This window comes from Ursus americanus, chromosome 1 (genome assembly GCF_024610735.1).
Source record: "Ursus americanus isolate L20-20 chromosome 1, mUrsAme1.1.p, whole genome shotgun sequence".
Classification (NCBI taxonomy): domain Eukaryota; kingdom Metazoa; phylum Chordata; class Mammalia; order Carnivora; family Ursidae; genus Ursus; species Ursus americanus.
The window spans coordinates 64,859,501-64,886,107 of NC_142127.1; the positions used below are offsets into that span (position 1 = coordinate 64,859,501).

Consider the following 26,607-nt stretch of genomic DNA (forward strand, 5'->3'; position numbering starts at 1 on the left):
AACTAAATCCAGAAGGATGGTTAGAAGTCTTTGGTAGAGAAAGAGAACCTTGTGAACTAAGGAACAAGTGAGTGCCAACACATTAAGAGAGACAAGTTGTGTAGTATGACAAGTTTACTCTGTATTTGGGGAATAGTGGAATGAGATCAGAAAGGTAGAGGTCCAGTTAAGGATTTTGAACTTTATCTGATAAACTGGAACTCTTTATAAAACTTTAGTAAACAACATGATGAGAATTAAATCTAGAAAGAACCCTATCATTGGTTGAGATTTGAGGCAAAATATCAATTAGGTGGTTATTTCAGTACTTCAGGGGAGAATTGTTCAGAGGCTGAACAGAGGTTATCGGTATAGAGAGGAGAGGACTAGTTTGAGAAATATTTAGGTAGTAGGATAGATAGGACTGAGTGGCAGGATGTAGAAAGTGAAGAGAATTTCTGGGGTGACTTCAGGATTTCTAATTTTGCCATGTGAGACTGGATGAGCAGGGCCTTTGGAATCAAACATGCCAGGGTATGCAGGTGTGCATCTGTCACTGACTAGTTTTGTGATCTTGAATCTTGTGATCTTGATATTATAAAACTTTCAAATTTCATTTGTGATAGAGGAGTGATAGGGTTGTTGCGAGGATTTAAATGGGATTTTATATATATATATGCAAAGTTGCTTATGATAGCTGTTATTTTTATTATCAAACATACAGGAACAAAAACAGTCAAATAGAGAAAGATCTGAGATCATTTTGAGACATGTTCAAATGTAAGGTTCCTCTGACTTATCTAAATGATGATATTTAGAAGGTTCTTGAAAATGAGGTCCTGCAGTCCAGAAAAGAGTCTGGGTAGGAGATATAGGTGAGATAAGAGATGATATGGAAGTTAAAATAAAGTTTATAAAGGGAAGAAATTAACGCAGTGGTGACTTACTAGGAAGGAGGACACCCTTCCTAATGTTTACATTGGAGTGCTGATAAAAATTTTTTTTGTGGCCCTTGATTAGTATTTTTCAAGTGCTTGCCATGAGTGAAGTACTCTGATTATTCTGTGTTGCATCCAGAAATACATAATATATACTTGCTTGCGTTCAGAAGTTGTACAGGTCAGGACAGGGTTGTGATAAACATTCCACAAGTAATGCAAACCAAGTTCTTTAGGAATGGGGGGGGGAGGATCACTCCTGGTTGGGTGATCAGAAGACCATGTTATAAGTGGCTGTGGAACTGAGTCTAGAATGATAGATAGGATTGCACTAGGAGGAAGTAGAGATACAAGTAGGATGGGATTGCTGGCAAAGGAAGATCAAGGTTTTTGATCTTAGTCACTAAAAATAGTATATATTAAGGGAAATAGTGAAGTGAAGTAGAGGGTATGGGGAGGGGAGGAGGAAGATAAATTCTGTTTTACAAATAATTATCTTAAGGTAGCCTTGACACTGGTTGTTAGAAATGCCTGTTTTAATGTGGAAAGAGAAAGATCTCTGTTGGGGATATAGTTTTAGAGGTTATTTTGGCTTCCTAAAGAAGGAAGATGATTATTGGGGTAATAGGGTTGAGGGAACAATTTTTGTTTTTGTTTTTTTTTTGCTTTGAAGGTCAAGATGCCTAAAGGCAGACTGGTTAAAGTACTGAGATGAAAGTTCTTAGAAGAGACATTGACCTGGGAGTTAGGGAAGAAGAGTGGGCAGAGGTGTAATCATTTTAAGAAACCAGAGGACACAGTGGGGTGGAGGAGGTAAGATGTGTGTGAAGATAGAGTTCATGCTATGGTCTGCCTTGACATCAGTATAGGGATGAAATTAGGGACTTGGGGGAAAACAGATTTTGAAAGAGAGGTTGTAGAGAATGAGGCAAAAATACCGAGTTTAATAAGGAGATTGCTCAGAAAGAGTAAAAGATGAGGCGATGCTAGGTTTATACCCAAAGTCTGATCAGTGTTTTCTTAGATCCTTGGCATTCTCAAACTAAGGTAGAAGACCTCTTGAACCCAAGCCTGATCTGGTTGCAGGCCATGGGTTAACCCCTGTGGGAGTAGGGATTAGAAGATGGGTGGGGAACCTATTCTTTTAAGAGTTTAGAGGAACTCAGTGTAGTCCAAGTATCCTGAGATCTTTAACATGTGTATGAAAAACACTGTAATAAGTTAGATTCATTATCTTCTTTACTACTCACCATAACCATATATTATTATCTCCATTTTTGTAGATTAGATGATTTTTAGACTTTAATTATAATTATTAGTGTTATATAACTATTAGCATAGGAGCTAGTATATAATGAAAGTGATGTGATTTCAGAGCCTGCTTTGTTAACCACTACTCTATATAGCACTCTCGAATAGCACTATAATGTATGCCACATATATATAATTTTAGATTTTCTTGTAGTCACATTAAAACAAGTAAAAAAAAAAAGAGGTTAATTTTAATAATATAATGAGATAGGCTGATATATTCAGAATATCATTTCATCTTGTAGCCAGTGTAAGAAATAAATAATCATGACCTGAGCCAAAGGCAGATGCTTAACTAACTGAGCCACCTAGGCACCCCTACAGAACATTTTATATGTGCTTGCTTATTTGATCCTCACAACAAACCTGTGAAGCACTATCTCCATTTATAGAGGTGATGAATTGATTTTACAGAGCAAGTTAAGTGATAGGCTTCAGTTTATATGTATTAAATATGAACCTCTAAACCTGTTTTTTAAACTCTAGTCTGATATGTTTTTCTGCTGTGCTGATCAGGTTTGCCTTGTACAAAGCAAAATATAGTTATATTTAGTAACTGTCACCAGTTAATATCACTCAGATCTCAGTGTGTTGATCTCTTCCCAGAAATGCATCCCTTAAATTCCTCTGCAGTTGTTATAGTGACTGTACTCCCATTTCTTACCTATTTTTTATATGATTCTGCTGTTTTATGTCTTAATTTGCCTGAGAATCCTAAATGGATATTTTTAAAATTTGCTTTGTCTTTGGCATTGCTGTTTTGTTTGGATTTAAATTCCATAGGATCAAATCATGTAAGCATGTGAGTCATGGTAAATTAAAGAAGTACCTAGGATTCCCCTCCTCCCCATTTTTTTGTCTTGAATCTATAAGGAGTTTCATGTTGTCAACCTCGTGTTTTTTATTTTCCTGGAGTCTTTTCTGAAATTAAGCATTAAGGCAAAAGCAAACACTGCTCCCTGCATGTTTTACACGTGGGATTTCCATAAAAGATCTTTTTTTTTGTTTCTTTGTTTGAAAGGTTTTAGACAAAGGATTTTTTTTTTTTTTTTGCTAAAACAATTAGTGGTAGAGAGATCTTGGATGTAAGGTTGGATTGCATGTAAAGGACTTCGAATGCCAGCACAGAGATTTGAGCTTTATCATGGGGAGCTACATTATTAGAATGATGTTTTAGGCACGGTAGTATAGGAGATAGAGCTATCTGGTGTGTCTGACATCTGACTAGTTTAGATGAGCAGTAATGCTAAGGTCTAGGCACCCTAACTCCAGTAAAGCTTAATAATTGAAAAAGACATTGTAATTCATCAAAACATATAGATGACTAATGATTGAGAGATTGCCATAAAGGCTTATGAGTGAATGACATTACATCCCACGGGGACAGCACCACCTGGTCATTCCTACCCTGGTAGATCATATATTACAGTTATTATAGCACAGTTTTTCTTACTGTTCTTGAATTATTACTGTAGTATGGATTTACCAACTAACTTCTCTGTGCCTCAGTCTTATAAAACGGAGGTGATAATGCCACCTATTTAAAAAAAATTGTAGTAAATAAATGATTTAATACTGTGTGTGCTTACAGTAGAGCCTGGCATAGTGGGAAGTTCAGTAAATGTGAGCTGTGATTAATTGTTGTTGCTATCAGATCTGTTAGGAATGTTTAACAATTTTTATTTGTACAACTTACATTTTAGCTAGCTACTGTACTAAATACTAGAATGAAACAGTTGCCTGCAGCAACAGTGTGCCTCCTCTCAAGTTCTCAAATAATCACTTCAGTGGTCAGTGTGGTAAAGGAGCTCATTGAAAACTCCTTGGATGCAGGTGCCACAAGCATAGATGTTAAACTGGTGAGTGTCCCTGAGAAGCCAAATACCTTTAAAGAAAAAAAGGTCTGGGCAGATGATTTCTCCTTACGGCTATTACCTTTCTCTTCTTTCTTTGTGCTAATAAGTTGTTTTTAGGACATTGCATTTTTTGTCTTAAGAGTAAATTCTTAAAAATAAGTTTTATTTAAATTGATACTGCAGTAACACTAAAGGAAATTCTAAAAGAAAATGTGTTCTTTAGGACTCCATCACCTAAAACGTGAATCTAATTTGTCTATGTTTTCTACTAATTATTCTTGGTTATTTATATTTATTTGTTTATACTCATTTGTATTTTATCTTTTCCACCTAATCTGATTTCAAAACTAAATCCCTTCTTGTGTCATAGTTTTCACATTAAAAAATCTTAAATGCTATGTATTAAATAATTTGAGTTAATATGATTTATGATACTTCTTATGGTTTGTTACAATTAGTTGGCATGTCTACCTCCCTTATTATAAACTACTAGCTTGTAGAGGTAAGGTCTATATTTTTTCATTTTTGTGTCCTCCATACCTGGCCAGTGCCTGGTATATAAATGGTGAATAAATTGTTTGAGTGAATATAGGAGTACATTTTTTTATAATCTTCTAATTATCAGATATTTACATTCAGTATTACAACATTAGAAATAATACCGATAAAAATCTTTGTAGGAAAGAGACTTACCTTTTCAATATATATATATACACACAGAGATAACTTATATATAGAATGCACATATATGCATATATATGTAGTTGCAATTGCTCCTTATAAAAACCCTGTGATTTATCTACTACTATACTTTTTTTTTTTTAACAATAGTGAAGGTTCCAAGAACTTGCCCAAAGTCCTATAATTAGTAAGTAGTAAATCTGATATTGCAGTTCAGATCTTTCTGTTTCTAAAACCCATTCAAGATCTTTGCTTTATGCTAGTGGTTCTAATAACATTTGGGTACATCAGAATACTTTAGGGAGTTTATTAAAACAGTTACTGGGCTCTAAAATTTCAGATTTTAGGCAGGGCCCAAGAATTTATGTTTACAACAGGTTTCTACTTGATGCTGAGAACTGCTGTTCTATACCATACCAAACCTGTTTTTGTTTTAAATAATATACATTTGGCCCTTGAACAGCACAGGTTTGAACTGCATGAATCTACTTAGACGTGGGTTGTTTTTTTTGATCAGTACAGTACTGTAAATGTATTTTCTATTCCTTATGATTTTCTTAATAACATTTTCTTATTTTTAAATTTACTTTGTTGTAAGAATATAGTGTATAATACAAATAACATATAAAATATGTGTTAGTTGACTTTTTATGATGTTGGTAAGGTTTCTAGTCAATAGTAGGCTATTAAGAGGAAGCTATTAAGAGAAGATGGTGGAGTAAGAGGACCTAAGCTCACCTTGTCCCACATATACAACTAGATAACACTCACATCAGTATAAATAACCCAGAAAAGACCTGAAGTCTGGCAGAACAAATCCACAACCAAAGGTAGAGAAGAGGCCACATCAAAGAGAGTAAGAAGGGCAGAGATGCAGTGGGGAGTGAAACAGACCAAGGCGTTCCATGTAGGGGAATAAACAGCAGGCATGGAGAGGGGAGAGAAACAAACTATGTCATACTAGGGAACTGGCACAGGGAAGATGAATCCACATATTTATCTTTGAAAGCCAGAGGTGCTCAATTTCATGAATTCTTAAAACCAGCAGGTCTTATAGCCTGGAATTTTAAAAGTCAGCAACCTCCATTCTGGGAGAACCTGGAGGGCAATAGGAAGCTGAATCCCTGCCCTTAAAGAGAGCACAACAAACACCCCTCAGAGTTACAGTTTAGAAGCAGCAGTTTGAAAATTGGAGGGATAGTAGTTTACTCATTTCAGAGCATGTCCTGGAGGTCAGGGATCACTGAGGGACTCTTCCAGGAACAAAGGAGTGGGCAGACACCATTTCTCTCCTATGCGCCCCCCCTCCCCACATAAACACACAGCCACCTGCGAGAACCACCGTAGCACTGACACTACCTGACTTGCTTGCACCAAGTCCTCTCCATCCCCCTAACACCACGCTTGAGCAGATCCACCCTTCCCAGTTACATATGCTTCAGTCCCGGCATTTTGAGTCTCCTCCGCCAGAAGACCAGTGCAGACCTTCCTAACACCTCATCTCCCAACCCATGCACTTTGCGGTGCCCAGTCTGGCAATGGCAGCAGGTCTCATTTGGCAGCAGACCAGCACTTATTTGTTAAAACTGCACACCCAGCCCCAGCCAGGGACTGCACACTGCCTACAGTAGACAAAGAGAGTCTCTGCAGAGCACTGCAGCGAAGGAAAAAGTGGCCAGGACACAACAGCAGGGCACCCCCTTTAGGGGGTACCAGGTTCTAGTGAACAGGGGACACTGCACTATAGGACAGTATAGGACTTCTTCATAAGGCCATTATTTTCAACAGCAGAAGATAGATGACCTGCCTAACACACAGAAACAGACCCAGAGAATGAGACACAATGAGGAGACAGAGGATATATGTCCCAAATGAAAGAACGGGGCCAACCACAGTACGAAACCTAAGAGAAACAGATATAAGTAATATGCCTAATAGAGAATTTTAAGTAATGGTCATAAATGTACTTGACTTGAGAGAAGAGTGGAGGACATCAGTGAGATCCTTAACAAGGAGATAAAAAAGAACTATGGATGAAGAACACAATAAGTGAAATTAAAAATATACTAGATGAAATAATAGGCTAGAGGATGCAGAGGAGCAAATTAGCAAACTGGAACAAAGAGTAATGCAAAGTAATCAAGCTGAACAAGGAGAGAAAAAAAGTATGTAAAATGAGAATAGACTTAGGGAACTTGGCTACTTCATCAAGCATAATAACATTTGCATTATAGGGATCCCAGAAAAAGAAAGAAAAGGGGGAAGAAAATTTATTTGAAGGAATAATAGCTGAAAATGTCCCTAATCTGAGGAAGGAAACAGATCCCGATCCAGGAGGCACAGAAAGCCCCCAACAAAATCAACCCAAGGAAGCACACACCAGGACACATAATAATTAAAATGGCAAAAAGTAGTGATAAAGAGCAAATCTTAAAAGCAGTGAGAGAAGAGAAGACAGTTACACACAAGGGAAACCCCATAAGCCTATCAATGAATTTTTCAGCAGAAACCTTGCAGGCCAGAAGGCAGTGGCATGATAAATTCAATGCATTGAATGGAAAAAATATGCAGCCAAGAATACTCTATCCATTGAGGCAATCATTCAGAATAGGAAGAGAGATAGTTTCCCAGACAAAAGAAAGTTAAAGGAATTCATGACCACTGACATTCAAGAAATCTTAAAGGGGACTCTTTGAGTGGAAAGGAAAGACCATAAGTAGGACAATACTAAAGCAGTAAAAATAAGTATGTCTGTAAAAATCAGTCAAGTGATTCACAAAAGGATATAAAATATGATATGATATATCTATAATACTGGGGGGAGAAAAGTAAAGAATAGATTCAAACTTAATGACCATCCACTTAATATAGATTGCTATATGCAGAAAATGTTATGTACAGACGAAATGGTAACCACAAATCAAAAACCTGTAATAGATATGCAAAAACAAAGCGAAAGTAACCCCAGTATATAATTAAAGAAAGGCAGCATACCTTGAAAGAGAGCAAGAGAAGAAAGGATCAGAGAAGAGCTGCGAAAACAACCACAAAACAAGTACCCAAAGGCAATAAATACATATCAATAATTATTTTGAATGTAAATGGACTAAATGTTCCAGTCAAAAGACATAGGGTGATGGAATGGATAATAAACCAAGACCCTTCTATATACTGCCTGTGAGACTCATTTCAGACCTAAAAACATCTGTCAAATAAATGTGGGGGATGGAGAAACATTTTTCATACAAATGTATGTCAAGAGAAAGCTGGGGTAGCGATACTTATATTGGACAAAATAGACTTTATTTTTTAATTTTTTTTAAAGATTTGATTTCTTTATGAGAGAGAAAACAAGTAGAGGGACCACAGAGGGAAAGGGAGAAGCAGCCTCCCCACTGTGCAGGGAGCCTGATGTGGGGCTTAGTCCCAGGACCCTGAGATCATGACCTGGAGCTGAAAGCAGATGCTTAACTGACTAAGCCACCCTAGACTTTAAACAAAGATGGTAACAAGAGGCAAAGGACACTATATGATAATAAGGGAACAATCCAACAAGAAGACATAACAATTGGAAATATTTATGCACCCAATATGGGAGCATCCAAATGCATAAAACGGTTTTTAATAACAAACAGAACGAAACTAATCAACAGTTATACAATAATAGTAGGGGACTTAAACAACCCACTTATATCAATGGACAGGTAATCCACAAGGAAACAGTGGCTTTGAATGACATGTTGGACCAGATGGATTTAACAGATATATTCAGAACATTCCATCCTAAAACAGAATACACATTCTTTTCAAGTGCATATGGAACATTCTCCAGAATAGATCACATATTAGGCCTCAGAGCAAGTCTCAGTAAATTCAAAAAGATAAGTTATATACTATGTATCTTTTCTGACCATAATGCAATGAAACTAGATATCAACCACAAGAAACAATCTGGAAAGAGCACAAATACATGGAGGTTATATAATATGCTATCAAACAATGAATGGGTCAACCAAGAAATCAAAGAAATAAAAAAAGTATATGGAGACAAAAGAAAATTCAAAATCTTTGGGACGAAGCAAAAATGAATCTAAGAGGGAAGTTTATAGCAATACAGGCCTACCTTAAGAAGCAAGAAAAATCGCAAATAACCTAAACTTAAAAGAACTAGAAAAAGAACAAACAAACCCAAAACCAACAGAAGGAAGGAAATAATAGACTAGAGCAGAAATAAATGGTACAGAAACCAAAAAAAAGTAATAGAACAATCATGAAAGTAGGACCTGGTTTTAGAAAAGATCAAAATTGTTAAACCTCTAGTCAGACTCATCAAAAAAAAAGTCTGAAATAAAATCATAAATGAAAGAGGAGAAATAACTAACACCATAGAAAAACAAAGGATTGTCAGACAATATTATGAAAAATTAAATGCCAACAAATTGGACAACCTAGAAGAAATGGATAAATCCCTAGAAACATATAAACTACCAGAAACTAAAACAGGAAGACAGAGAAAATTTGAACAGACTAATTACCAGCAATGAAATTGAATCAGTAATCAAAAAACTCCCAACAAACAAAAATTAAGAATGAGCTGGCTTCACAGGGAAATTCTACCAAACATTTGAAGATGAGTTAAAACCTATTGTTTTCAAGCTATTCAATAAAATAGAAGAGGAAGGAAAACTGCCAAATTCCTTCTGTGAGGCCAACATTACCCTGATACCAAAATCACATAAAGACACCACAATTAAGGAGAACTACAGACCACTATCTCTGATGAACATAGATACAGAAATCCTCAGCAAAATATTAGTAAACTAAATCCAATAATACATTAAAAAAATCACCGTGATCAAGTGGGATTTATTCCTGGGTTGCAAGGGTTTTTCAATACTTGCAAATCAATCAATGTGATACATCAATAAGAGAAAGGATAAAAATTGTATGATTTATTTTAATAGATGCAGAAAAAGCATTGGACAAAGTACAACATCCATTCATGATAAGAACCCTCAACAACGTAGGTTTAGAGGGAACATACCTCAACATAATGAAGGCCATATATGAAAAACCTACAGCTGCCATCATATTCAGTGGTGAAAAACAGCTTTTCCCTTAAGGTTAGGACAAGACAAGGATGTCTACTCCCACCACTTTTATTCAGCTTATTTCCAGGAAGTCCTAGCCATAGCAGTCAGACAACAAAGAGGAATAAAAGGCATACAAATTGGTAAGGAAGAAGTAAAACTTTCACTTTTTGCAGATGCCATGATAATGTATATAGAAAACCCTAAAGACTTCACCAAAAAACTACTAGGACTGATAAATGAATTTAGTAAAGTCACACAAAACACAATTAACATACAGAAATCTGTTGTCTTTCTATATACTAATAAGCAGCAGAAAGAAATTAAGAAAATCCCTTTTACAACTGCACTGAAAATAGTAAAATACTTAGGAATAAAGTTAACCAAGGAGGTGAAAGACCTGTACTCTGAAAACTATAAAGCGTTGATGAAAGAAATTGAAGACAATACAAAGAAATGGAAAGATGTTCCATGCTCATGGGTTGGGAGAACAAATATTGTAAAATTGTACCCAAAGCAGTCTACACATTTAATACAATCCATATCAAAATACCAATAGCATTTTTCATAGAACTAGAACAAACAATCCTAAAGTTTGTATGGAACCATTAAAGACCCCAAATAGCAAAGCAATCTTGAAAAAGAAAAACAAGACTGGTGGTATCACAATTTCAGATTTCAAGTTATATTACAAAGCTATAGTAATCAAAACAGTATGGTACTGGCACAAAGAGACACACAGATCGTTGGAACAGAATAGAAAACCCAACAGTAAGTCCCCAATTACATGGTCAGTTAATCTTCCATGAAGGAATCAAGAACATGCAAAAGGAAAAAGACAGTCTCTTCAACAAACGGGTGTTGGGAAAACTGTACCACAACATGGAAGACTACTTTCTTACACCATACACAAAAATAAACTCAATATAGATAAAGGACCTAAATGTGAGACCTGAAACCATAAAATCCTAAGAGCACACAGACGGTAATTTGACTTTGGCCATAACAACATTTTTCTAGGTATGTCTCCGACAAGGGAAATAAAAGCAAGAATAAACTATTGGGATTACATTGCAATAATTGGGACTACTATTGGGAGTGCATCACAAAAAAAAAAAAAAAAAAAAAAAAAGCAAAGGAAACAATGATAACACAACCTACCGAATGGGAGAAGATCATTGCAAATGACATTCCCAGTAAACAGTTAGTATCCAAAATATATAAAGAAGTGATACAACTCAACACGACAAGACCCAAATAATCCAATTAAAAAATGGGCAGGAGACATGAACATTTTCCCAAAGAAGATATCCAGATGGCCAGCAGAGACCTGAAAAGATGTTGATATTACTCATCATCAGAAAAATAAAAATCAAAACTATTGAGATATCACCTCACACCTGTCAGAATGGCCAAAATCTAAAAAACAAGAAGCAAAAGATATTGGCAAGGATGTGGAAAAAAGGAACCCTCTTGCACTGTTGGTGGGAATGCAAACTGGTACAGCCACCATGGAAAACAGTATGGAGGTTCAACAAAAAGTTAAAAATAGAACTACCCTGTGATTCACTTACTGCAGTACTGGGTATTTGCCCAAAGAATACAAAAACACTAATTCAAAGGGATACATGCACCCCTATGTTTATAGCAGAATTACCTACAGTAGCCAGATATGGAAGCAGCCCAACTGTACATTTATAGATGAATGAATAAAGAAGTGGTGTATATATACAATGGAATATTATTCAACCATAAAAAATGAAATCTTCCCCTTTGCAACCTTGTGAGTGGAGCTAGAGAATATAATGCTAAGCAAAGTAAGTCAGAGAAAGATAAATAACATATGATTTCATTCATATGTAGAATTTTGGAGACAAATGAGCAAAGAAAAAAAAGACAAACCAAGAACTGGACTCTTTTTTTTTTTTTAAGAGATTTTATTTATTTATTTGACAGAGACAGACAACGAGAGAGGGAACACAAGCAAGGGGAGTGTGAGAGGGAGAAGCAGGCTTCCTGCGGAGCAGGGAGACTGATGTGGGGCTTGATCCCAGGACCCTAGGATCATGACCTGAGCTGAAGGTAGCTGCTTAATGGCTGGCTGAGCCACCCAGGCGCTCCCCAAGAACCGGACTCTTAACTACAGAGAACATGATTACTATAGGGAAGGTGGCTGTGGGGATGGTGAAATAGGTGAATGGGATTAAGAGTACACTTACCTTTTTGAGCACTGAGTAATACATGGAAGTGTTGAATCACTGTATATCACCCAAAACTAATATAATACTCTGTTAACTATGCTGGAATTAAATTTTTTTTAAAAAATAGTATGCTATTAAGTTTTTGAGGAGTCAAAAGTTATACATGGATTTTTGGCGATGTGGGAGTCAGCACCCCTAATCCCTACGTTCAAGGGTCAACTGTATTGTAACCTCTATGAACTTGGAAATTTATTAAACCCAAAGAAAGACAACTTATTTTTCTTAGGCATTTCATATAGTACAGTCTGATTAGGATACAATCTTTGGTAGATTTCACTTATGAATCTTAGGCAGGCAGACATATACCTAGTTCTTAAAGCTCTCTGGAAGAAAAACATGTTTCTAAAAATACTGTTAGAAAGCAACAGAAGTCCTCTTATAAAAGTAAAGTACATGTTTTTATCTGGCTGTATATTTTAGTGTCTTAATATTTACCAGTTTCAGCTTTGTAGAGTTTTAAAATAAACACCTAGTTTGCTTTATATAATACCTGTTTTACTATAATTACATTTAACAGTAACTGTCCTGAGTAGGAATGTTTCATAATTAGTTAATTAAAGTTGATATAATTTAAAAATATAAACAGATCTTTGTTTAATTTTACTCAGATGCGTGGAGTTCTTATTTGTATTACAAGATTTGTGTTTCTGTAATTAATGATTTTTGTATAAAATGAAACAGCCAAACTGTTTCCAGGATGTTAATTTTAGATTGAGAGAGATGAGGAACTAAATCTTAAGTAACGTTTTCCTTCAATACCTTATATATCTAATTGACCTAAAAAGTACTGACACATACAGAATTATATAAATTTAGGTTATTATAAATGATGTATTATTTTTAAATACTAGAGTCATTGTAATTGTAGGAAGATCTCTATATTAATTTAGATTTTGTTTTTTTTATGTGTGCATACTAGTATTAGATTACAAATACTAAGCTATGAATTGAGTTTGGGGTTTTTTTTTGCCCTCATTTTTCAGATAAAGACCTCACAGAGATTGCCAAATTTGTGTATTAGCATTTTTCTGCTCTCTGTTTGCAAAAAGAACTTTAGAAAGTCATAATATAGTAAATATTTAAAATTCTTAGGGAAGCAGTAAGTTGTTAAGGGGAGAAAGTATTAAAAATCAGGATGAATAATGCAAATTTCTAGACTCTTGGTGGGTAGAACCAGGTGCTGTTTTTGATGGTGATAGTACTCTGTTTTGGTTTTTTTGAGAGATTATATATGCAAAAGTATATATAATTTAGTAGAATTTTCTTAGTCAAGTTTAAGTGTAAATTTAAACACAAGGATCCGTGATGCTGAAACAATTCAAGGGAACCGTAAAGATAAGACTGACTTCCTTTTTTTACAGTTGAATCTGAGTCCAGGGAAAACAATTGCCCATTGTACCATAGTTAAGAATTAATAGAATTAAGAATTAATTAATTGAACTCTTTCTTATAATTAAGATTCCATAAAAAATAAATTACACCATTGTTTCTCTTTTGCTCCTGTTTCTAACAAACAACACTTTACTGTCTTTATATACTAAAAATATTCTCTTTTTATAGGAGAACTATGGATTTGATAAAATTGAGGTGCGAGACAATGGTGAGGGTATCAAAGCCATTGATACACCTGTAATGGCAATAAAATACTATACTTCAAAAATAGGTAGTCATGAAGATCTTGAAAATTTGACAACTTACGGTTTTCGTGGAGAAGCCTTGGGATCAATTTGTTGTGTAGCTGAGGTAAGAAAATTCATATTGACTTTTTTAGTGATTTCGTAATCACAGAATGGTAGCATTAAGAGAAAATGAACCCAGTTTTTGGCAAAGAGTGTGGATTTTTTGATAAAATTTATCATTTAAACCATTTTTAAGTGTACAATTCAGTGGCTTTAAGTGCACATAGTTATCCGTCTCCAGAATTTATTCATCATTTCAAGCTGAAACTTTGTACCCGTTAAATGGTAAGTCCCCATTATCCTTCCCCACCTCCAATCCCTTGTAACCACTGTTGTATTTTCTGTCTCTGAATTTGACTAACGGAGTCATACAAGATTTGTCCTTTTGTGTCAGGCTTATTTCATTTAGCAAAATGTCTTCAAGGCATATACATGTAACATGTATCAGAATTTTTTTCCTTCTTAAGGCTGAATGATCTTCTAGTATGTATAAGTCATGTTTTATTTATCCTTTTATCTGTTGATGGACATTTGGGATGTTTCCACCTCTTGGCCATCATGAATAATGCTGTGAATGTGGGCGTGCACGTGTCTATTGAAGTCCCTGCTTTTGCTTCTTTTGCGTATATACCCAGAAGTGGAATTGCTGGATTATATGGTAATTCTGTCTGATTTTTTGAGGAATGGCAAAGTGTGTTTTACAATGTTAATATTTATAAAAGGAAAAAATAGTTTGGTGACCCATTGGCTTGGGGAAAAAACATATTAAATAAAATTAAACATATCAATTATAAGCTCTTCTCAGAGATAGTACTATACTGAAGTGCATTGTGAATCTCTAAGGTTGGTGGTTGATAGTAGTTACATTTTGCTGCATGTACTTGACTATGAAACCCTTTTATTGATAAGCATATCACTTTTTTGTTACAGTGCTGTGGAACCCACTTTGGAAATACCATTCGAGTCAATACAGATAGATTGGGCTCTAGAGATGTGAATTGACTTGTTCTAAACCATAGCTAGTCAGAGGCAGATTGAATCCCAGAACTTTGCTCTCCTGACCCTGGTTAGGTGCCTTCAATGTTTATAAACCCCTCAGTTCAGTGCCTGACCAACTTGTTTGCATAGTACCAATTATACTTCACTGCCTCCGCACTAGGTTTCATAACTAGTTTGTGACAGAGCCTGTCTAGAACCTTGATCTGTTCATTTCCATGTGTCTCATTTATGTTAGATCACACTACTGTGCCCTAGTTTCTTTGTGCTGTACTATATTATTCTGTGTATTAGGTGCTGTTTTATAGTGTAATAGTATCTGTGTACGCTGTGTGCCTACTGGCTGTGTATCCCTGCATTTGCTGGTTGACCATATTTGGATGAGGATGCTCAGGTACAATGAAATGATAGAACTTTACCTCCTGTTTTAGAAAAGTGGCACGTACACAAGATATCGTTGCTTTCTTTTCATCCATTTTTTGGACATCTGTTTAGTAACCTAGTCTCCGCAGCAGTCATATAATCTCCATGCTTATTTTGGTCTTCCCTCTTTCCTTCTGCCCTTAGAGTTCTGGCTTAGTGTAGGTTTTCTCCATTTTTTTGTGAAAAGAGTGCCTGCTGGGTATTCACTTTTCTCTTTTGGAGTTCTGTAAGGTGATGCCTAAGTAACAAAGAAAAATTGTGGGTGGGGGAGGAGGTGGAGTTTAAAGTGGGAGAGTTTGCTGTTCTAGTACAGAGGTAGACTAGGTAGACCTTGTGTGTTAGAATCCAGATGTTCAGGGGTGCCTGGGTGGCTCAGTTGGTTAAGCGTCCAACTCTTGGTTTCAGCTCAGATTGTGCTCTGGCTGTTGTGAGATGGAGCCTGGGGTTTGTCAGGCTCGGTGCTGAGCCAGGAGTCTGCTTCAGATTTTCTCTCCCTTTCCCCAGCCCTGGCCCTGTCCCCAGCGTGCCTCTGTGTATGTATGCACTTGCGTACGCTCGCTCTTTCAGATAAATAAATAAAAAGAAGAATCCAGATGTTCAGACATTGCTAAAGGAGGAAAGCCCTTGTCCTTACGTGCATTCTGCTTAAAACCTCTATCCAAAATCTTGCATACTCTCTGCTTCCCTATCTGTCGCAACACTTGCTTTATTTAGAGTTCACTGAGTCTCCGAATAGATTTTAGGGAAGAGCAAGTAGAGGGTAGAGCTAACTGGGCTTTGCCCATCTTTCTCCCTAGAGAGCGTGTCTGGGAACCTACAGCCATGGGATCTTGTAGAAAGTGTTTGTTTTTTAAATGGGTTCAGTTTTGTACCAGGGAACCTCTGAAACTCCCAGTACTAGCACATACTATTGTTTGAGCTCTTGGTAGCTATTTTAGAAATCATGTAATTTATTTTTTTGTAAAGATTTTATTTACTTATTTGATAGAGAGAGAGAAAGCACAAGCAGGCAGAGTGGCAAGCAGAAGCAGACTTCCAGCTGCACAGGGAGCCCAGCTCAGGGCTCAATCCCAGGACTCTGGGATCATGACCTGAGCCGAAGGCCCAAAGACTTAACCAACTGAGCCATACAGGTGCCCCAGAAATCATGTAATTTATTTGAGAACATAATTATTTGATTTTTTTTTAGCTGTTGTCCAAACTCGGTGGTCTTTAAGGTATATTTTGGCAGGGTATTGTTGAATAAATATATAATTTAGCATTTCTGGGTTTTCAAAAATTTTTTTATTTTAGTGTAGTTGCCACCCTGGTTTCAGATACACAACATAGTGATTTGACAAGTTCATACATTATGCTATGTTCACCACAGCTGTAGCTAACATGTCTTGATATATCACTATTACAGTGTCATTGATTATATTTCTTATGCTGTGCCTCTTATGCTCCATGACTTATTCAGTCCCTAATTGGATGCCAGTATCTCCTTTCACTCAGAGGTGGAATCTAAGGGGAAAAAACCCCCCACAAATGAATAAGCAAACAAAAAGGCATTTCTGTATTTTCTATAAGATGTATATAACCTTTCAGAACTGAAATTGGTTATTATCAGCTTTGTCTACTAGGTGGCAGCACTATACTTAGTCTTAAAATACATGGTAATAAGCCATATGATTTCTCCAAATCTTTACTGTAGTTCTGATTTTAAATGGCAGTTTTGCAAGTCTCTGTTCAGTGGTACTCTATTTTTTTTCTCTATGTGATTACTTAAGCCCACTTGATAATCCAAGTTTATCATTTTGTTTTTTGTTTCATTTTTGAGGCATTTGAATGCCTTGACTATAAATACTTAAAATAATTTGTTTATCAGAATTGCAGGAAGAATAAAGGAATTGTCAAACTACCAGAATAATCTGAGGCTGTAAACTTTTTAAAAATTATATTCAGTTTACACATTGTAATGTCAAGTGTTTATTTTACAAAATATTAACAGCATTTTTTGTAATCTCTTTTCTCGTAAATCTTTGGGAAAAACCACACATAGATACATGTGTGTATATTTTACATATGTGTACTCAAGGTCAAGATATATATCATGATCAGCACCCCTGAAGGTTCTGTCATGCTCTCTCCCAATAGGTAACAGCTATTCTGACCTCTATCAATGTAGACTACCTGTTCTTAAACTTGATCTAAGTGAAATCTTACAATATGTATTATTTTGTCACAGATTTTATGATGATTTGGGTTTGATTGTTTCTGAAAGCTAAAGCATCATCAAAAAATCTAGAACAGGAAGGGATCCTGGTAGTAGTTCACTTCCAGATCCCCCCCATCAGGACTGAGTACTCATTCCCCTAGCTGCCAAGTATCGGCAACTGAATGCCCAAAGCTGAGTCTGTCCTGGGAGATTGCCCTTACCTCAGCTGAACAGGGCAACCTGCATCCAATGACCGACTAATGAGGAATTATAAATGTTCTATTTCAATTCAGAACAACTCTGCCATGCTATCTCTGGTCCACAGTGACCCCCCGAGTCAGCCAAGTCCTTGTTTGTGACTGCAGAGCCCCACTTCTCTTTCTGCCCTGCCCTCCCAAGTGATCATCTCGGGAGCACCCCCAGTGAACATCCTGTTCACTAGTCTCCCTCTCAATCTGTGTTATGGGTAAGCCACCCTGAATTGTAGGTCTTCTATGGTTCTGTCTCCTCATATTACTGATGAAGAAACTTAGGTCTTGTGAAGCCAAATGCCTGGTCTTCTTACTCCAACTTTGAAACATAGTCTAATAATCAGTCAGCTACTGTTTAATTGTCTGTTGTATGCAGTGTGCTGTGCTAAGTAGTTTACTTTAGAAGAACTGTGCACAGGGCAGTAAATGGAAAATGAAAATTGTGACCTATTTAGGGACATATAATGTGTCCATGGCAAAGCCAAGAATTAGTTCCAATATCGTGTCTCCCAGTACTGAGTTTTCCACAGTAGGTCATGCTGCCTTCTTACTGGTATGGTTAGAGAGGTATTTATTAGTTTAAAAATACCTTATACTCAGGCCTGAAGCTGTAAGCTCAATAGTTGATATCAAGGAATAGTCAAGTTGAAACTTATGTGGGAGGATTCTGAATAGTATTTCAGAAATACAGAAAGTAATAATACACTTGTTCAGGTCAATTAGATTTAAAAAATTGTTATTGAGGAATTATTATTGTGATTAATGAGTGCTTTTTGGGGAGAAAAGTTCACTTTTTAAATTTAATGAATATTCTTCACTCAGAACTGAAATTTCATATATAGAAGTTGCATATTTATTTTAAAGGCTCCAATTTATTTTGAAAATCTTTGGGCAGAGGTTACAGTTACATAATAAAAATTAGTGGTTTGGTTATTTTATCCACCAGACTAACTGATGCAGGTAATTTTAAAGTCATATAGATGTAAATCATCTCAGGCTCAGTAGATTGATGATATGTAACTGGAATATAGTTTTGTCACACTATTAAAGAGCCATCACCCAAAATTCTGATTGTTGGAATTATTTTTATTAGATTATTTTAAAGATGTTAATTTTAGTTAGAAAAGAAAAATTAAGTAGGCTTTTAGCAAAATTGGCTGGAGGAATTTAAAACCTATCTAATTCTATATTCTTTATTGATATACTTAAAAGAATGGGTAGTTTTCCTAATTTGTCAATTTTAAAATGACTTCCAGTCTTAGAATTAAACCAGTACAAAGGAGTAAAACATAGTTTTTATACCCACAGAATATCCTGTTGGTATTTAAAAGTGGAATTACTGCTTCCCTAATTTATGATGAATGTATCACAGATTTATTGATAGGGTTTTCTTTAAAATCATATCATCAGGCATAACTTCTCTTAAAATTTATTGTTGTTTGTACAGCAATAATTTGGAGGTATTTGTTTTCTCCAATGTTAAATTCCTGGTTCTGATTACCAAGCATACTGACTGGAATGAGCTAGAGATATTTTTGAAAATTCTGTTTGACCTTTTTATAAAAATTTTTTGAAGACTTCGTAGATATTGTTCCTATCAGATAATAAAATATGTAATAAAAGATTTTATTTCTTTTTGGGTTGATTTTTATATACATTGTATTAAAAATGATCTTTTTCGCTTCCAAACAAATGTTTAAGAAACTCATGTTTTTTTTTTTTAATAAAGATTTTGTTTATTTATTTGACAGAGAGACAGCCAGCGAGAGAGGGAACACAAGCAGGGGGAGTGGGAGAGGAAGAGGCAGGCTCCCAGTGGAGGAGCCTGATGTGGGGCTCGATCCCAGAACGCCGGGATCACGCCCTGAGCCGAAGGCAGCCGCCTAACAACTATGCTACCCAGGCGCCCCAAGAAACTCATAAGTTTTTTGACCTGGGTTTTAAATGGAGGCTAAGTTACACCTCAGTTTTAGGAGAAATACTGAACAGTTTTGTTTTCCTAAAATCAGAACAAACACTGAGCAAAGAGTTAGAACCCTAATTCTCAGTACCAAGTGTTTGAGTAAGAGACTTGGCCAAAGGCATAAAGCAGGTTAACTTTTCTGAGAATCATTGAGGATAATCATGATTTGAGGGTCAAATGAAATAATACATAGGTATTTTGAATACAGTCATGTGCCATACAGGTGACAGTTATTTTCACTCTGGACTTGAATATGAAAAGTAGTATGTATCTTTCTCATAAAGTTGATAATATCATCAGACTTGTTCATTTCCTTGTTGGCAAGCAGTATTTCACCTTACTTTTCAGAGTTTATGCAGATGGCTCAACATTTTGGGGAAATCCTTTCTAAGACATTCCTAGATAAATTCCTTCTATTTTCTCACAAACGGTCTTTATTCTGTAGCATAAATTCATTATTTTTTGTTTTTCCCTCTGAAGAATTAAGAGGTGCCAGCCATCCTCTGCATAGAACTCATGTTTATTGATTCATTCATCCGTTTTTTTTAAGTGGTGACAATGTGTTGAGTATTATTATGGTCTATCAAGTTCATTATACATAATTTTTGATGAGGTAACATGATATGTAGGTTCTTTTTTTTTTAATTTAAATTCAGTTAGCCAACATCATTAGTTTCAGATGTAGTGTTCAGTGATTTATTAGTTGTATATAACAACAAGGGCTCATCATATCATGTGCCCTCCTTAATGCCCATCCCCCCGTTACCCCATCCCCCCCACTGACCTACCTTTCCACAATCTTTAGTTTGTTTCCCAGAGTCAAGAGTCTCTCGTGGTGTGTCTCCCTCTCTGATTTCTTCCATTCAGTTTTCTCTCCCTTCCGCTATGATCCTCTGCACTATTTCTTGTAGGTTCATTTCATTAAACCTCCATGGCTTAAAGGGGGCAGACTGAAAAGCTATGTCATTCTGTTTTGACTATGAAAGTTGGGACTTCCTTAATTGTGGGCCCCCATAGCTGTAAAAAGATAGGAGGAAGCCCCTAGTATCATTTTGATGTTTTCTCCCTCCTGTTCCATACTGTAGGGTACATCCTATGTTCTTTAAAGCCATGGTGGTAGAGCTTTAATTAGAATAGGCTCAGGAATTTTTGAAGCAGCGGGGTATCCTGCTTTCTAAATGCAGCCTCCTTGTAGGTAATACAACTCTGTTGAAAGGAGAAAAGCCGAGAGCCAAGATTTCCCTGTTGTTAGTCTCCCACAGTGAATTATCCGGGAGAAGGTTCTGACGTCAAAGCTCTATATTAGTGTACAACTATGCACAGGCAGGCATACTCACACGCAGAAAGAAAAAAAGCATTTCAGTGATCCAGGCAAAACTGATATTTCACCTGGATCATGAAGACGATTTATCTTAGTTTTCAGACTCCCGTTTCTGTGCCAAAGTATTCATCCAAAATTCAGCAAAAAAATAAAAACAAAACTTTAACATAATTATCTTAAATAAATTTTTGCCAGGAGAGGGTCTTTTTTTTTTTTTGCATGAGTTAATAGGACATAAGTTTTAAATTCTAGTTTTATCTAAAACATTGAGAAAAATTATGCTTATTTAAAGTTTAAATGCTTTTGTGTAATTTAACTTTGTATTAGTATTATAATTCCTTGAAACTCAATTACTGGACTGAAAAGTCAGTTTTTAATAACTAATAGCTAATATAATCTGTAAGGTTTTCTGAGAACTTCTAAAACTTTACCTTTTAAAATAAGCTCTTTTTAAAATTCTTAAAATAAATCTTTAGTTCTTCTCTTGACACCACTAGATTCGTTATGCCGCAGTTCATTAATGTCTCTAGTAAGAAGACAAGTAATAATTTGTAATGTTAGAGATGCATCTAATGGTGGAGTTACTACAGGTTCAGATATGTTAACACATATCTGTTGCAGAGCTAACACATTCTAAGCTTGTGCCTAGTCCAAAAAAAGGTTTCCTGCCCAGGACACAGGGTCATATGATGAAATAAACTCTTGAAATACAATTCCTTCCTCTGAGGAACACATTGTATTTCATGAATTTGTGAAACATGCTTGTGTGTTATCCTTCACTGTCTTTCACAGTGAATTGCAGAGCATTTCCTATCGAAATAAATTTTCATAGCACCCTACACATTCTAATTTTAAAAGAATTTAACATTGGAAAATAATATTGTATTCTATTTTTTTACTTTAATACAAATATTACAGTGTGACCACTAGGGTCCTATTTTGCTTTTTTTAGCACATCATTTTATTCATACAGGTTGGAGTGTATTTACTATTAACTAATACGTTTAAAGGATGAACAAGTTGGGGCGCCTGGGTGGCACAGCGGTTAAGCGTCTGCCTTCGGCTCAGGGCGTGATCCCAGCGTTCTGGGATCGAGCCCCACATCAGGCTCCTCTGCTATGAGCCTGCTTCTTCCTCTCCCACTCCCCTGCTGTGTTCCCTCTCTCGCTGGCTGTCTCTGTCTCTGTTGAATAAATAAATAAAAAATCTTTAAAAAAAAAAAAAAAGGATGAACAAGTTAATAACTATAAAATGCTTTAAAAGTAGTTAAAACAAATACCCACATAGCCTTGTAAAGTACTAGCATCATCTTCATCTTATCATTGCCTTCCCCTTAAAGGTGATAGAGTAATTATTTATTTAGGGCCATCTAACAAGCCACTGGCATAGTTAGTACTAGAACTCAGAGTTCCAGGGCTACTTTTGCTCTGTGACACCAACTTAGGCTAGGTGGCTAGCTCTTTAGAGAATAGAAATAGAATTCAGTTGACCTTGGCATTTTTGAGAAGTGGTTGGTTAAATGTAGAATTATTTTTTAAAGGGACAATCATAGAGTAATTAAACTAGAGATAGGAAAGAAATTCTTTGTTTTAAACTTTATTAGAAAAATTCATTACTGGATGGAATAGAGTTGGGATGTAGCAGGGAAGATTAAGATTAGTTATCAGGAAAACTTTTAAAATTATACAACTTTTGAACCACAGAATGTATTTTTGGAAGAAGTAGAAAAATCACTTAAGATTATACAGAAGCTCACAACTTTGTGTTAGGTGCAGCTTGTTTAAAGAACAGTTATTATAGAAATGGCAGCTTGAGGCAGTGCCCCTGATAAGGATTTGATGGACATTACCCTCAGAGAGATTCTAATAGATTCTACTAGTATTGTGAGCTAGAGAAGCTATTTTTGGGATGACTCTGCTATTTCCTGCATAGTACCCATATGTTCTGTAGCCATATGGCCTACTGTAAATCAGTGCGTGGTTAGAACAGGGTGGCAGAACCATCAAATCCAGTGTAGATCCAAGCGGATCTAGGTGAGTTCCAGCAGTGGAGCTGGATCTTTGTGGCTTCTTCCTAAACTACATAGCTCTGCTGAGTCCAAGAATGGCCAAGAAAGATTTCTCCAATTTTGCGTCATCATTGCTCACAAAATATTGTGGCTACCTTTTTCAGAATCCACTGTGCTTTCCCAGAGCATCCCCCACTCTCCACCTTTGGTATTTATTGACAGTGGAATGTTTACTATTGTTAGACACTCCCACTAATCTCAGAAAATAGGTAAACAAAAAGCCGAGGGTGAGGCTAGCTCAAAAGAATGCAGACATTCTTATTCTTTTCTTTTTAAAGATTTATTTGAGAGACATACCAAGAAAAAGCACAAGCCGGGGGGAGGGGCTGAAGGAGAGGGACAGTCAGACTTCCCGCTGAGCAGGAAGCCTGCCACTGGGCTAGAAATCAGAACCCTAGGATCAGGACCTGAGCTGAAGGCAGATGCTTAACCGACTGAGCCACCCAGGCACCCTGAATGCAGATATTCTTAAATTTATATCTCTGTCCCTAACATCTTAGGGAATATTTTCATGGTCAGTGAAATCCTTTCTTATACCATACATGCCTTAATGCTAAAGTGTTTTTCAATTAATAGAAAATTTACATTTAAATAGTTCAAAGCTTGGTTTTAAGAAAAAATTGTCCATAAATATATATGTGTATGATTTATATTTTTTATTAGTTTTAACCATTAGCTTGAAAGAAGTATAGTTTTATACAGAATATAAAAAGGAGGGAATGATCATTTTACAGAAGTATTTTTCACATTACCAACAAATTTATGGGAATTGTCTTTTAAAAATCAAGTTTCCCTAATGCAGTCAAAATATTTGATTTTACAGATGTAAGTTACAAAATACAAACAGCCATCTTAGATATACTGATTTGTGTATGAGTATTTTAATTAAAGTTAAATACTCAAAGATCAGTAATTTGCCTAAAAAAAATACAAGGTAGCCTATTATTAGTATAACTCTAAGGGAATATTACAAGAGAAGTGGTCATAAGAGCTTAACAAGTAAAACTTTTTTCAATTTTTAGTAAATGTATAATTATTTTAAATCTGATTTGATAATGAGTCTACTGCAGTATCTAAAATAATAATTTTATTAGTGGCTTTTTTTTTATATTCCAGGTTTTAATTACTACAAGGACAGCTTCTGATAATTTTAGCACCCAGTATGTTTTGGATGGCAACGGCCACATAATTTCTCAGAAACCTTCACATCTTGGTCAAGGTGAGAGAGTAGCTTTGTATCTTTGCCTTTCCTGTCTTATTTATTTTTTTAAAAAATTGTTATTCCCTAAATTCAAATGTGCTACTTGAGGTTTGGACTTTATAAAGGCTAGTTTACTTCCTTACTTTAGTCACCAATCTCTTACATACTTAAAATTGTTCTCAAGAGGAACTGTAAAAGCCTTAGGACAAAAATATGGATTAGTCACCCTACTGTAGTAAGAACAGTTTTACTATTATTGGATCATTAGTGTTTTCTTTATATGTGAAGGATGATATTTTATTGAAATGCCTAAAACATTATTGATTTGGTAGTCATGGTAATAAACCATACCATCAAGATACTGTGATTAATAAATAATTAAAATATATTTATGGAAAACTTCAAATGTATATGCAAGTAAATAGAATAGTGTACCCATCACTCAATTTCAACAGTCATCCACCCATTGCTAATGTTGTTTCATCTAATACCCTTATCTACTTCCTCTTTCTGTATTATTGGAAGCAAATAAATGTATTAATTATTGTTGCTATTTGTAATACATTTCTTTAGTGTTTTATACACGTACGTATTTTTATTACATTTTAATTGACATCTTATGTTTTTAAGTTCCTCTATTCACTTACAAGGAAAAAGAAAATCTCTTCAGGCTTGAGTTTCGTGTATCTCCCTTAATTTTTTTCATATTGCTAACTTCTGGTAATGGAACGTTTAAAGTTGAAAAAATGTTGAAGATATGACCTCTTTAGAGTTATGTTCAAAAGAATTATTTGATCTGAATGGGACCTGTGTTTTTTTCTTGCTGTTTGCCCTTCTCTTCTAATTTGTATCATAAATTCGTTTTTTAATTTTGTGTCCCTTATAATTTATTTAAAGTACTATGTTTTTTCTGTAGCTTTTTCTTTCAATTTTAATATTGAATTATTGGATTTATTTTTTTAATGATTACGATCTTTTTTCATTGAAATATATTTTCTTGTGGGGCACCTGGGTTGCTCAGTTGGTTAAGCATCTGCCTTCATATCAGGTTATGGTCTCAGGGTCTTGGGATCAAGCCCCACATTGGGAATCCCTGTTCAGCAGAGAGCCTGCTTCTTCCCTCTTCCTCTGCCCCCTTCCACTCATGCTTTCTCTCTCTCTCAAACAAATAAAATCTAAAAAAATGTATATATATTTTTTCTTTATATCTTAGTACTGATACCAAATTCACTTTTTCTATTATTTTATAAATCTTCAAATTAGTTACTGATTATTCCTGCTTATTAAGAGTAATATTTTTATATCCACACAAAGGAAAGAGTAGTAGGAACTCTTAAGCAAATACACTTTTTTTCTCATTTATTCAGGTAAATGAGCTCGTTTAGTAGCTGTTTAATTTGATGTATAATAATATTGTACACATTTTAGTTAAAAATAATAGACTGTGATTCTTTTTATGTATTGAAGGTTAGGAAAGAGAAGGGTTTTTTGTTTTTTGTTTTTTTAGTATGGTCCCTTTCTAGAAATTCTCTTGACTCCAGTTTTTAGGAGTTCAAATTAAGAAACCATTAGGAGATATTTGGGTGGCTATCCAGTAGAGTACTTTGAAGTAATCTAGTCACCTTTTAAAACTTAATGTATTTATTTTTGTCTTAGCAGTAGCCAATCTAATGTGGATGGCCTGTTGCTCTGCATCACTCATTCTTCTCATACTTTCATCTCCATGGGAACTATGAAATAACAATACTTAATATGGAATCCCTCTGATCTTTGCCCATTTGCTGATTGATTTTTCTTTTTTTGCTAAGTCTTCTACTTCACTGAGACTACTAGGTATGCATATTAAAGAATTTCTGCAGTCAAGAAATGATCCTTATTTTCTTTTGCATATTCTTCTTAAGAAACAATGTACTTGGAAGGCGATTAGTTGTGAATCTAGTAATTGCCTTTCATGATTCATTTTTATCTCCTAATTATAGTTGATTGGCTAGGAAAGCAACAAAAAATCAAGCTCTTAGTTTCAAATTGCTGTAGATGGACATTTTACAGAAATCTGCAAACACTTTCAAAAAGACTTTTACGTTTATATTGCCCAGTGCTGATAGTTTTTGAGTGATTGACTCAGACTCACATTTCAGCACCAGCTGTCATTCAACTTCCATTTAAATATTTTCTGTGTAAGATAAAACTACAGTACAACCATCTTAATTAATACATGTGCATTTAGGGTTCTTGTAGATTAATTTCTGCAGTGGTGTGAACATCCTTGTCATAGCAGTTACTCCTCATGTCATCCGATAGATCGGATAATGACACCTGTAGACAGCCTAACTGTAGATGCAGGGACAGCTTACAGCAAAATCTTTTTTAGGCATTGGAAAATTTGTTACCC

At 35.4% G+C, this 26,607-nt stretch overlaps 1 protein-coding gene across 13 annotated transcripts in view; it reads left to right on the forward strand.

Annotated features, from left to right (window-relative positions):
• PMS1 (PMS1 homolog 1, mismatch repair system component) overlaps nucleotides 1-26,607 on the forward strand; it is an 87,896-nt gene that overhangs the window by 1,226 nt on the left and 60,063 nt on the right. For 6 of the 13 annotated variants that reach the window (XM_045806314.2, XM_045806312.2, XM_045806315.2 and 3 more), the window contains exons 3-5: nucleotides 3,932-4,087; nucleotides 13,677-13,859; nucleotides 24,131-24,233. In XM_045806314.2, the coding sequence (XP_045662270.1) occupies nucleotides 3,956-4,087; nucleotides 13,677-13,859; nucleotides 24,131-24,233 (418 nt within the window). In that variant the 5' untranslated portion in view covers nucleotides 3,932-3,955. Of the gene's footprint in view, nucleotides 1-1,590; nucleotides 1,731-3,931; nucleotides 4,088-13,676; nucleotides 13,860-24,130; nucleotides 24,234-26,607 lie in introns of all 13 variants that reach the window. The other 7 variants (XM_045806313.2, XM_045806318.2, XM_087862034.1 and 4 more) reach the window with 2 other exon arrangements.